At 42.0% G+C, this 14,246-nt stretch overlaps 1 protein-coding gene across 2 annotated transcripts; it reads right to left on the bottom strand.

Annotated features, from left to right (window-relative positions):
* Positions 1-812: 812 nt before the first annotated feature.
* LOC103274738 (myeloid cell surface antigen CD33-like) lies at positions 813-13,990 on the bottom strand. 2 transcript variants are annotated; one of them, XM_008072160.1, is made up of 7 exons: positions 13,932-13,990; positions 13,495-13,869; positions 13,027-13,305; positions 12,748-12,795; positions 3,610-3,706; positions 3,184-3,265; positions 813-929 (listed from the first exon to the last, which is right to left on the bottom strand). In XM_008072160.1, exons 1-7 carry the CDS (start codon positions 13,960-13,962, stop codon positions 813-815), a joined length of 1,029 nt encoding a protein of 342 aa, XP_008070351.1. In that variant the 5' UTR covers positions 13,963-13,990. The 2 variants fall into 2 exon arrangements, with proteins under 2 accessions (XP_008070351.1, XP_021561671.1); XM_021705996.1 differs by lacking the exon at positions 13,495-13,869 and having other exon boundaries at positions 13,932-13,962.
* Between the last annotated feature and the right edge of the window lie 256 nt (positions 13,991-14,246).

Raw genomic sequence — 14,246 nt, 5'->3', positions numbered from 1 at the left:
TGTCTATGACTGGTTTTACCCTGCAGTGGTAGATTTGAATGGTTGCAGCAGAGATCCTATGACTTGCAGAGCCTAAAATATGTACTATTGGTTATTTAAAAATAGGGTTTGCTGATCCCTGTCTTAGAATGTCATGTTGAGAAGCTTGCATATTATTCTTGTGGGTTAGGGAGCCGGGGAAGTATTTTGACCATGGTCAGCTCTGAGTTTCAGAAAATCCCCCAAATTTCTACCCTGAAGGAGGCAAAAATCCAAGTAAAAGACAGGTGGAATGGAAAGGGAAAATTCAGGAGTGGAGGGCATCCACGTTGGGCTTTTGAGCAGCTAGTGAGATGGACATGTTGATTGATGCGATTCTGGGAAAGGATACACTGAGACTCTGGGCCAAATGTCACTAATGCCTTCTGTGCAAGAGGGAAGGAACCAGTATACACCAAGTTCTCACTATGCACCAGGTACCTTTATTTAATCCTCACAGCAATTTTGTGAGATAGGACTTCTTGCATTCATTTTATAGAGTGGGGAATCGAGACAAGGAAGGTAAAGTAGCTCACCTGATGTCATAATCTCAGAAAACAAAAGAGCACAGATTTGATCCCAGGGCTCTCTGACTGCAAAGTCTAAGATAATGTCAATACAGCAAGAAACTCACATATGGCTTATAAGCCTGTGGGGTGCTAAATCTTCGAGAATCAGCTATTAGTTCCTCTTCCTGTAGAATATATGGATCTTCTGGCTGAGACCAGTGTTCCTGTCAACTTCTTACTGGGTCCTGACCTCTGAGTATTAGGTGGCAGTGCCCTTCGCAGAATTCATCTGTGAAAGCTGAGGGAGGCATAATGTAGGTCCTCCTCTACCTCCATTGTGGGGATATCCTCTGAAGGGCTTGAGAAGTCAATGGGGTCATATAACCTGGACTTCTGGTGTTCCTGTGCAGAGAGGAGAGAAGCGGGTTAGAGCAGGGCATTGGGGAAGGGCACCAGGGGAAGGCAGAGAGGTCCTTGTAATTCATTTGATTTTGACAGGACATTTATTCACTCTTTCATCAAACATTTCTTAAGATCCCACCTACTCAGTTATTCACATGCAGAGCACTTATTGGTTGATTCTCAATTCTCCTGACCACTCACACAGACCTATGTGGAAAAATTCTGAGCAACCGCCTTGGCATAATCCTTGGCATCTGTTATTTGGCCCATTTCACTGATAGGGAAACTAAGTCTCAGAGAGCTTAGGTACTTCCCAAATTACACATCTATTAACTATAAACCCAGACCCAGATCTTTGAGACCTCCTATGTCTGGGCACTGGATTCACAGGAGGGAACAAAGCAAAGGTGGGTCCTGTGACTTCCAGCACTGCAGGGGATGAAGACAGAAGTAGACTGGAAAATAAACATGCAATTGTGCCTTGTGACAGTGAGCAGGTGAACAGCAGAGAGTAGAATAACAGAGGTCTAATAAAAATGTCCTTGTCCTTGTGGAGCTCACAGTGTCGTGGGAAAAGCCATGGGAATGCAGGTACCTCAAGGGGTAAAAAGTCCTTATACATGTAGGTGATGTGGTATCCTGGAAGACAGCATCACATGCTGCTAGAACTGGTAAAGGTTTACAGAGTACAAACATTTCCTGTTGCAGGCCCATTTCTCAACTCTAGGTTTACTGGCATATTTCTCAAGAGTCCCTGACACTTACCGTTTCCACCTCCTCTCCTCCCATTCTCTCTTGAACTCTCTTCAGCCAAGAGATCTTCCTCCACCAGGGGACCAGATCTGCTTTTGTCAGGAGCAGCTGTAATACCACTTAGTTAAATTCAAATGGTTGTTTCTCTATCTTACTGTACTTGACAGCATTTGAAACAAATGACCATTTGAACAAATGATCTTTGAAGCTCCATTTCCCCGTGGTCACTAGGACTGCACTCTCCTACCCATTTGTTTCTACTCAGTGGCCACTCCTTTTCAGACTTCTTGCCATTTTTCACCTTATCCTGACATGAAATGCTCGAGGGCCCCAGGGTTGTGTCTATGGACTCCTTTTCTTTGTGGGATCTTCCATGACGATATCTTAATGTGGAGACCCTCAGACTTCCATGTCTCCCATCTTCCACCTCCAGACTCTTCCCATCGACTTGTCATCTCCACTTGGATGTCTCAGAGGCACCTCAAATGTACTGTAGCCAAAATAATGTTTGATCCACACTTGTAAATATCCTTCTAAAAGGTCGGCAATTTTAGTCATTGGTGATTCAATTCTTTAAGTTTGCATTCTGGGCGACTGCATGGACATGATCTTTGGCATCTACGAAAATCTGTGACATCTATGGAATCTTCTTGGTCATGCATAAACAGTTATGATACCTGTCATCATCTATGGAGCCACGTGTGAATCTTCTTGGACATGCATGAACATCCATGACATCTGCTGTCATCTGTGGAGCCACCTGTATCTCTGACATCCATCATGCAGAGGCTAAGAGCTATCTTTGCTCATACCTTATGTTTATTCCACCTCTGCATTTGAAAATACTGCAAATGCATGTTTAGGGGTTTTAATTATATGCTTCTGATGTTTTTATATCCAGAATCTTGCTAATGCTTGAGAGACTGTCTCTCCCAGGGATAGCAGATTTCTAGAGACAGTAAAGGACTTGCTTACAAGTGTGCCTTTCTTGTGCAAACCAATCAATCTAAAGCCCATACCATCAACCGCATTCTTTATCAAACTCATACTCCAGACCACTGTTATCCTGCCGTAATACCCCAGGGCCAGATAGTAGACAATTTGTCCCCAGAATCTGCTGAAATTATCTACAGGAGCCGATTCTAAACCTGTGTAGCCTTCTTATTTTTGTCTTGCCCATTCCTTTCCATGAACGGCATAATAAAAGCTCTTGTCCTCATTTTCCCCTCACTCCCTCTGCCCCCCAACTGACCCTGGTGCTTCTTCATGTGGCCTTGCATGGTGTGCTGTGTCTCTCCTCTTAGAACTGTGAATAATAAACTGTGTTTTCAATAGCGGTCACCTCCTGATCTGTTGACTTTGCCATACCTGAGCAATACTAAAACCTTTAATATAAAACAAGAGGGAAGGTGATGAGCTCTGTTCTGGACATGCTGGATGGGACATGATTATGGGGAGGTGTCTTCAGGGCAGACTGGATGCCCAGATCCCCATCACTCACCAGAGATTCTGGTCCTGTAGCAAAGTAGGCGTCATTCTTGCCCACTGTTGTACTGGCTAATTTCTTTCTGTGGGTCTTCACTCTGATGGGAGACACCAAGGTCTTTGAGCCTGGTTTACTCAGGCTGTGTGTTTAATGTTGTAAGCCTGGAAAGAGTAACTATGGCAGGTAGAGGATGGGATTAGCCCAAGAATCTTCAAACAAAATTTTGCAAGAAAGTCACCCTCTCCCTTCCCATTTATTGAACATCTGAGATCAGGAGCTGGAAACAGACTTACGTCTAGCCCAGCAACTAAAGGCTGGATTCTCAACACCATGCACCTCTACTGCCCTTGCTCCAGACCCTCATATCCCCTCCAGATCCCATCCACCCCAGATCCCTTCTGTTCACCTCTGGCCGACACCTAACCCAGAACCAATGCTTACATGAAGAAGGTGAGGCAGAGACAGAGAGCAAGCAGGGCCATGGCACCAGCTCCCATGATGACTCCCTGAATCAATCCTGCTCTGGTTTCTGGTTTCCCTGCAGACAAGAGACTTGGGTGAACTCCAAACTTGATAAACAGGTGTATGCTTATCTATTCTGCCGATCTCTCTTCTCTGTAACATAGAGAGGGGTGCCTTTACCTCCAAAATAGGGCTGGCCCCTATGTCTTCCCACTCATCATATGACCTCAGCTTTCACTGCAACCATGAAATGAAGGACATGGTCCATCTAACACCTCCTGTTTAGGCCTTTTTCTCTTATCCAAGTAACTCCATCTCGTCTAGGCCCTAGGCTTCTTTTCATCCTGGGTCTCTCTGCAATAGGCTTTAGAACTGGCCACTGCAGGATTATAAACCCCTGAGTTCCTTGAGCATTCCAGAGAGAGAGAGACAGAAATAGTGAGACCTCTGCAGGATGCTGCTAGGCCTTGTCTCTTCTTTCTTTCCAGGGAGGGTATTTGAGTCCCCTCTCCTGGTCTCAACCATCCCCATTTATTCAAGGTCAAAGGTGATTCTTTGTTTGTCCATAAGGGTCCAGAAGCAAGGTGGGCCAGACCTTTAGGTCAGACCCAGATAGCTCTCCTGGACCTGTCTGGCCATGCATCCTAGATCCCAACTCCCAGAGTCAAGGATATGTCTCTAGGCATCATCTGTAAACAGTTCTGTGAGTACAACTATGGGAACTACCCCTGCTCTAATGGGACTTATTATCCAGTGAGGGGACCAGATGCCAAGATCAATGAAAATAAGACAATGGAGAGCATTGTCTTTGAACAGAGGTCAGGGCCAAGGACCGAGGGATTGACAAAACAAAACAAAAAGACCTCAAAGAGAGTTTTAAGTCAGCGAGATTATTCTATATGATACTTTTGTGGTAGATATATATTATACACATTTGACAAAACCCACAGAATGTACAACACCAAGGGTAAAGCCTACTGTGAACTACAGACTTCAGGTGACAATGGTGTATTAATGTAGATTTATTCATTGTAACAAATATACTACTTGGGTGGGTGATGTTGATAATGGAGGAGGCCATGCAAGTATATGGTTAGAGGATACATGGGAGGTCTCTGTAATTTCTGCTCAATTTTCCTGTGAATCTAACACATAAGAGATAGTATTTATTTTAAAATGCCCCCTAGACATTTAGTGACTGGAGGTTTCCATTCAATTTTGTTATGAACCTGAAGTTGTTCTTTAAAAAAAAAAAGTCTATTAAAAATGTCCCTGTTGGAGCAAGATGGCTATTAGAGATGACTGGTGCTCATCCCATCTAAAAGGAAGGACCATGCCAGTAGATAAACAGCTAAGTTTTGAGTGGAGTGTTGAAAGGAGGGTCCTGGAGTGCAGTGGGAAAGTGGAGAGGCACCAGTGGTCATTGAAAGTCCAGAAAGGCAGCATGGAGGCACTCAGCCTCTGTAGCCTCATCTCCTCTGCCTGGATTGGTTTGGCCCAGAGACAGAAGAGACTTTTCCTTGCAGGGAAAAGGCAAGGAGAAGAATCATACTAACCCCCACTACCACCTCAGATTCCTAAAGTTCTCACTACAAGAGAATCCCACGGTCTGCACAAACCCTGAACCCAGTTGGAAGAACTGCCAGGAATTCATGTTGCTGCACTGATCTGGATTAGGAGCACAAGATATGTACTCTCCAATCCTCATCCAGCCCCTGTGGGCCAAGGTACTGCAGGAAGGCACTATCTTGAGACCAGAGTCACCTTTCTCAGGGGGCCAGTAACCACTGCACATCTTGAGCTGGGACTCCATCTTCATTCCACCAAGCTGGCACTAGTGACTGAACACCACAACTCCAGTTACATGGACCTTGGGACAAGGATTGGCTGTGACCTTAGTCCTGCACAACAGGGAAACCAATCCCTGCTGCCTGTACTCCCAGTTGGAGGATGAATCTGGTAGTCCAACTCAGGGTGAACACACCCTTGAGCCAACCAACAGGGGTGGTCCCTGGGCTACCAAACAGCTGACACACTCCCAGGCTGGTGGAGTGGTTGTATGCTAACACCCAGGGCCTAAAAAGCAGCCTCATGGCACCCAGCCTTTTTTTTTTGCAGGCACCTCTCTGGTCAGCCCAAAGGCCCCTCTCCTGAGACCATGATAAATAGCATCATTGGCCACTCATGGCAAACATGGCTCCGTGCTGGCCAAGCAGCTGTGTGCCCCCATCTCAAGCCATCCCTAGTAAACATGACCAAAAACTGGTTGAGCAGCTGTGTGCCTGCATTCCAGGTCTGAGAAGTAGCCCCATGGGCTGCCACTGGATGGCACCCATTTGGGCAGGCAAACAGCCTTGTGTTCACATCCCAAATCTGAGAAAAAGCTCTGGGTGCCACCCTTAGCAGACACACACACACCCAGGCCAGCTGAAAAGGTATGTGCTGCACATGAGCCCTGCAAAACAGCCATGTGGGCCACCTACAGCAGACACGACCCCAGGCCAGCCAAGTAGCTGGGAGTTTACAACCTGGGCCTGAGAAATATCCCCTTAGGTTGTCCTGGCAGGTACACTCTGAGGCTGGGTGGACAACTGTTTGCCTGTGCTCTCTTCCAAAGTAACAGATCCTGATCCCAACTCCAGTGTGCTAGACTCCAAGTGGGCTGAATCACTGTGCATGCCATGCATGTGTCCCTAACTTGAGAAATAACCTGGTGATCTCACCCCTGGCAAAACTTCACCATTACCAGCACAAACTCTCTCAGTCTGGCCACTGAGATATTTTCAAACTTACTAGCATTTATTACACATGAAGAAACTACATGGAAACTATGCTACTACATCCACGTAGAGCCAAAACTAACACTCCCCACTGAACTGACACCCCAAGACCCATCTAAATGAATATTTCTCTCTGAAAGAGACTTCATAAGATTCTACCACATTCATAGAATTCATTGTAGGGAGCATCAAACATGAAAATTTGAAAAAATGACACCTTCAAAGGAACACAATAATTCTCCAGTTACAGACTCCAATCATAAGGAAATAAACAAGGTACCAGAAAAAATTTAAAATAATAATCTCAAGGAGACCTGTGAGAGCCAAGAGAATATAACATCTCAATGAAGGCTAGGTGTGGTGACTCATGCCTCTAATCCCAGGACTTGGGAAGGCTAAGGCATGAGAATTACTTGGGTCCAGAAATTCAGGACCAGCCTGGGCAGCACAGTGAGACCTTGTATTTAGCTGGGTATGGTGCCGTGTGCCTGTAGTCCTAGCTGTTTGGGAGACTGAGGTGGGAAGATCACTTGTTTCCAGGAGTTTGAGGCTGCAGTGAGCTATGACTACACCACTGTACTCCAGTCCAGGCAACAGATCAAGACACCATCGAGAAAGAGAGAGAGAGAGAGAGAGAGAGAGAGAGAGAGAGAGAAGAACATTCAGTGAAATCAGGAAACAGCGCATCATTTGAGAAATCCAACACAGAGATAGATATTATTAAGAAGAACCAAACAAATCCCACAGCTGAGAACATAGTGAATGAAACAAAAAACACAAGATCTTCAACAACAGAATAGACCAAGCAGAAGAAAGAATTTCTGAAATTGAAGACAGGTCTTTTGAAATAACATGGGCAGATGAAAACAAGAAAACAATAGATTTATGAAACACAATTAAGTGAACAAATATTCACATTCTAGTGAATGGAAATATAGGCTTTTCCAATTATGGGCTTTCCAGAAGGAGGAAAGAAGGGAAAAGTAATAGAAAACATATTTAATGAAGTAATAGGTGAAAACTTTTCAAGTGTTAGAAACTAGACGGACATCTAGATCCAGGAAACTCATAGAACCTCAAATATATTTAACCCAGACAGGTTCTCTCCAAGGCATATTGTATTCAAGTGGCCAAAAGTCAAATAAAAAATTCTAAAAGCAGCCAGGCAAAAGTGGCTAGTCACCTATTTTAAAAAATCCTTGTTAAAATAACATGAAATTTTTCAGCAGAAACCTTACAGTCCGGGAGAGAATGAGATGATATACTCAAAGCACTGAAAGAAAAACTGGCAGTCAGAAGTTCTATATTTTACAAAGCTATCATTCAGAAAAGAACAGAAAAGGAAAAATAAAGTCTTTCATGGATAGGCAAAAGCTAAGGGTTTTTCTTGTTTGTTTTTTAAATCACTGTTGGACTGGTCTTACAAGAAATGCTTAAGGGAGTCTTACATATGGAAGTGAAAAGGCAAAACCATATGAAACTGTAAAACTCACTGGGAGAGCTGATACACAAAGGAAAAGGAGAAAGGAATCAAACCCTATTACTACAGAAAATCACCCAACCACAAAAATAAACAATGAGAGAAGAAATAAGGAACAAAGGATATAAAACAAACCAGAAAGCAATCAATAAAATGAGAGGAGTAAGTCCTAAACTATCAAAAATAACCTCGAATATATTCAGATTAAATTCTTCATTTGAAAGATGTAGACTGAGTTTTAAGAAAAGACCAGGCTATATGCCACCTACAGGAAACTTACCTTACCTATAAAGACATAAACTAAAAGTGAAGGGATTGAAAAAAATATTCCACCCATGTGGAAACCAAAAGTGTGCAGGAGTAGCTATACTTACATCAGACAAAACAGACTACAAGTATATAAAAAAAAGACATTATTTAATAATAAAAGAATCAATTCACCAAGAGAACATAACAGTTGTAAATATATATGCATCAAACACAGGAGCACCCAGGTATATGAGGCAAATATTATTGGATCTGAAGGAAGAGATAGACCCAACACAATAATAGTTGAGGACTTTAACACCCCACTCTTGGCATTGGAGAAATCATTTTCACAGAAAATTAACAACAACAACAACAAAAAATCAAATTTAAACTTCACTATAGACCAAATAAACCTAACAGGCACAGAGCATTTCAACCAACAGCTGTAGAATATATATTCTTCTCATCAACACATAGTGCATTCTCCAGGACTGAGCACAAATTAAGACACAAAACAAGTTTCAAACACTTTAAACATTGAAATAATATCAAGTATCTTATCTGACCACAATTGAATACAACTAGAAATCAATAACAAGAACATTGAAAACTACACATATACGTAGAAATTAAGCAACATGCTTCCTAAGGACAAATAGGTGAAGGAAGAAATTAAGAATAATATTTTAAAAGTTTTTGAAACAAATGCAAGAAGCATAACATAGCAAAACCTATGGGAAACAGGAAAATCAATCTTAAGAGACAAGCTTATAGTAATAAATGCCTACATCAGAAAAACTAACAAGATTTCAAAAATCAATTTAATAACATATCTCAAGAAACTAGAAAAGCAAGAACATACCAAACTCAAAATTAGTAGAATAAAAGAAATAATAAAGATTATAGTAGAAATAAATGAAATTGATACTGAAAAAAATACAAAAATTAATAAGGCAAGTTGGTTTTTTAAAAAAGATAAACAAAATTGATAACCATTAGCTAACTAAGAAAAAAAATGAATAAAATCAGAAACAAAAAAGGAGATGCCACAATGGATACCACAGAAATATGAATGATTATTAAAACTTCTATGAACACTAAACACCAATAAATTTGAAGACCTAGAAGAAATAGTTGAATTTTTGGACACATACAACCTACCAAGATTGAATCAAGAAGAAATAGAAAACCCAAACAGACCAGCAACAAGTAACAAAATTAAATGAGTAAGAAAAGAGCTCTCAACAAATAAAATTCCAAGACTGGATGGTTTCACGGCTGAATTCTACTGAACTTTTAAATAAAAGTGATACCAGTTCTTCTCAAACTATTCAAAAAAATAAAGTGGAGGGAACTCTTCCTAATTCATTCCGCAAGGCCTGCATAATGGTGATAGCAAAACCAGACTAGGAGACAACAAAGAAAGAAAACAATAGGCTAATATCCCTAATGAATGCAGACACAAAAAACTTCAACAAAATACTAGCAAACCAAATCCAACAATATATCAAAAAGATAATATACCCTGATCAAGTGGGTTTTACTCCAGAAAGGTAAGGATGATCCAACATATACAAATCAATAAATGACATACATTGCATCAACAGAGTGAAGGATAAAAACAATATGTTACAGAAAAATATTTCATAAAATTCAACATCCCTCCATGATAAAAAATTCTCAATAAGTCATGTATTGAAGGAAAGTACCTCAACATAGTAAAGGTCATATATAACAAACCAACAGCTAATATCTTACTGAGCAGAGAAAAAGCTGAAATATTTTTTTCTAAGAACTGGAACAAGGAAAGAATGCCCACTCTTGTTCAACATAGTACTGAAAAATTTAGCCAGTACAATAGGCAACATAAAGAAATAAAAGTCATCCAAATTATAAAGAAAGAATAAAGCCAAAGGTCTGTTTGCAGATTACATAATCTTTTATTTAAAAAAAAATCCACTACTTGCCAAAAAACTCTTTCAATAAATTTGCAGAATGCATGGTCAACATACAGAAATCAGTAGTTTCTATACACAACAAATGAACTGGTGGAAAAAGAAAACAAGAAAGCAATCTCATTTACATCAGCTACAAAAACTGAAATATACCTAGAGATAAATATAACCAAGGAGTTGAATGGCCTCTACTAGGAAAACTACAAAACACCGAGGAAATAAATTCAGAGGGACACAAATAGACATTTCATGCTTATAAATCAGAAGAATTAATATTGTTAAGATCACCATACTACCAAAGGAAATCTACAGATTTAATGTAATCCCTATCAAAACACATTTTTCACAGAATTTTTAAAAATATTAAATTTTTTATTGAACCACAAAAGACCCTGTATAGGAAAACTGTTCTGAGCAAAAGAGACAAAGTTTATCACACAACTAAACTTTAAGACACTACAAAAATGTAGTAACCAAAAATGGAATAGTACTGGTGTAAAAATAGACACATAAAACAATGTAACAGAATAGAAAACGCAGAAATTAATCCATGTATCTACAGTCAACTTTTTTTTTTTTTTGGAGTTGGAGTCTCACTCTGTCACCCAGACCGGAGTGCAGTGGCCGCTCCCGGCCACCGCAGCCTCGACCTGCTGGGCTCCGGCGATCCTTCCGCCTCAGCCTTCCAAGTAGCCGGAATTATAGGCATGCGCTACCACGCCCAGCTGGTTTTTGATTTATTGTAGAGATGAGGTCTCACCAAGTTGCTCAGGCGGGTCTCAAACCTGTGGGCTCAGGCAATCCACTCACCTCAGCCTCCCAAAGGCGCGGGATTACAGGCTGAGCCACCGATCCCAGCAACTTTTTTTTTTAACAAACGTACCAAGAATACTGACTGGAAAAACAACAGTCACTTCAATAAATGATGCTGGGAAAACTGGATATCCATATGCTAAAGAATGAAACTAGACCTACCTCTTTCAACCTATGCAAAAATCAACTCAAAATGAATCAAAGACCTAAACATGACACATAAAACTATAAAAATACTAGAAGAAAATGTAGCAAAAACACTTTTGGACATTGGTCTGGTAAAATATTTTATGTATAAGATGTCAAAAACACAAGCAACAGGAAGAAAAATAATCAAATGGGATTATATCAAACTAAAAAGTGTAAACAATCGAGTGAAAAGGCAACCTATATAATAGGATAAAATATTTCCAACTATTTATCTGACAGATAATTAATATCCAGAATACACAAAGAACTCAAACATATCAACAGCCAAAAACAAGCAAAAACAAAAGACAAAAACCCAGTCATTTAAAAATGGGCAAATGATCTGAACAGACATTTCTCAGGAGAAGACATGCAGATCACCAAGAAGTATATAAAACAATATTCGACATCATTAATCATCAGGAAAATGCAAATCAAAACCACAATGATGTATCATCTCACCCTAGTTAAGACAACTATGATAGAAAAGACAAAAATGAACAAATGCTGGTGAAGATACAGAGGAAAGGGAACTCTTACATATTGTTGGTGGAAATGTAAACTGGAATAGCCAGTATAGAGGACAGTATGGAAGAGTCTCAAAAACTAAAAATAGAAATGCCATATAATCCTGCAGTCTCACTACAGACGTTTGTTCAAAGAAAAGGAAATCAGTATATTAAAGAGATATCTACCCCCTATTTACTGAAGCACTATTCAAAATAGCAAAGACATGGAATCAACCTAGGTGTCCAACAAAAGATGAATGAATAAAGAAAATGTGATATATAGATATATATTTTCTATATATATATAGAAAATGTGATATACAGTAAAATAACATTCAGTCACCAAAAAAAGAATGAAATCCTGTTATTCACTGCAACATGGATTGAACTGTAGGACATTAAGTTAAGTGAAATAAGCCAAGAACAGAAAATTGAACACTACATGTTCTCATTCACAAGCTAAAAAAAGTAGAACAGAGGATGCTAGAGGCTGTGAACATTAGGGAAAGAGGAAGGATATGCTAATTACCATGATCTTATCACTATATATTATTTGTATTGACACATCGCAATCTAACCCATACATACGTACAATTATACGTCAATTAAAAAATAAGATAAAGCTGGGCTCTGTGGCTCAGCCTGTAATCCCGTGCCTTGAAAGGCTGAGATGAGTGAATTGCCTGAGTCTGCGGGTTCGAGACCTGCCTGGGCAACTTGGCGAGACCTCATCTCTACAGTAAATAAAAAAATTAGCGGGGCATGGTAGCGTGCGCCTGTAATTCCAGCTACTCGGAAGGCTGAGGCGGAAGGATCACCGGAGCCCAGCAGGTCGAGGCTGCGGTGGCCGGGAGCGGCCACTGCACTCCAGTCTGGGTGACAGAGTGAGACTCCAACTCAAAAAAAACAAAAGTTAAAAAACCCAAAGACGTTCAGTGACTGGAGAGAGACAAAGCATTTTTTTGGATGAGCAAGGAGAAGGTTGCCAGTCATTCTCAAATATCCTTACCCAAGAGGCCTGATGGGACTCCATGTCTAACTGCAGGTCTCTCCTCCAACTGTTTGAGTCTCAAAGTCCAGGTTTGGCCTAACCAGTAGACCCTATACCAGTAGCCACCTCAAGTAGGGAGGCTTCTTCCTACCTGGGCCATTTCCTTGGGAGACACCAGTTGCTGGGTTCTGTGGAGCATCTAGGACAGGAAAGGAGAATTGACTTCAGTTGGGGGTGGAGGTGAGATTCGAGTAGGCATTTTCCCTACCACTGCCAGAAGTCACAAAAATGCAGAAGTGACAGGGCTTGTGTCTTTCTAGTTCCACTACTCAGCCAGGCCTGTAGGACACAGACACAAATTGTCTTCAGTCCTGGTCCTCCTCTCCCAACAACACCCTCAGGGACCCAAGTGTCCTGGCCTGGTACTCACAGGAGACATTGAGCTGAATGGTTCTCTCTGTAGTCACATCAGCTCCGGGAAACTTCACTTGACAAGTGAGGTTGGTGCCGTGGTCCTGGGGCCGTGGGGTGATAGTGAGCACCGAGGAGAAGGTGGACCTGGGGCCCAGGGAGGTGGGGGCAGCTGACATCCAGGAGAAGATGGGGGGCGTCCCCTGCTCACAGGCCCAGGGCACAGAGCAGGTGAGGTTTGTAGGGTGGCTTGATTTGAGGGTCCGAGAGATTAGAATATCAGGCAGGTGAGTCAGGTCTGTAAACAGATGGGGACACTGAGGGTCAGGAGAAAGCCCTGAAAGGAGCTCAGGCTCTAGTCCAGCTCCTTCCCTGAGCCCAAAAGGCTTCACCCTCAGCTTTCTCCCAGAATGGGGGATCCCATATCAGCCCTACTCTGCAGCCCCTATGACCTTCCCTGTGGCCACTCCTGAGGTCTGTGTCTTACCCATCACATGCACAGAGAGCTGGGAAAGTTTATAACTGTATTTCTTATTTCCTTTCTCCACTTGAAAGAAATATGAACCATTGTCCTTCCTCCTGGCATCTATGATGCTCAGGGAGCAGTTGTTCTTCTGGAGATCATCTAGGAGGTGGAATCGGCCCTGAGTCTCTTCCTGTATGTTTTTATTTGGTATGTTTGTTGCCACTGGAGTATCCAGGGATTCTCTGGCTCCTTTCCGGAACCAGAATCCACCAGCAGAGTCAGTTTTGTACATTTTAGGGTAGGGGAATGTGCAGGGCACATAGACACACAGGCCCTCTTGCACCATCACCGATTCTTGCACATCCAGCCTGTATTTCCAATTCTGAGCCAGGGCCCCTGTGGGGAAACAAGGGTCAGCTCGGTCCAGCCCCGTGGCCTTTCCCCCCACAGCCACTTACCTGGCCACAGAAGCAACAGCAGCAGCAGCATTTCTGAGGCAGAGGGTTCCTGGGCTCCTGTGTGAGCAGAGAAAGGGAGGAGAGTGGAGGGGAAAAACTGCAGGGGGGAACAGGAACCTGGAGAGGAAATGAGACATGGGTCTGGCACAGAAGAGGAACTTCAAACCTACATGTGTCCTTTCCACACAGATTGGATGGGTATCTCACAGCCCAGAGAAGCTTGAGACCTGCCCAGAGAGGAACAGAGGGAGCAGAAGCTTAGTCTTCTGCTTCTGGTGCTTCCTTGGAGTACCAGAGCCTGGAGTAGGATCTTTA

This window comes from Carlito syrichta, unplaced genomic scaffold (genome assembly GCF_000164805.1).
Source record: "Carlito syrichta isolate Samal-C Ts95f unplaced genomic scaffold, Tarsius_syrichta-2.0.1 Scaffold314869, whole genome shotgun sequence".
NCBI classification, from domain to species: Eukaryota; Metazoa; Chordata; class Mammalia; order Primates; family Tarsiidae; genus Carlito; species Carlito syrichta.
Note: the sequence above shows the minus strand (reverse complement) of the source record. Positions and strands in the feature narration are given on the sequence as shown.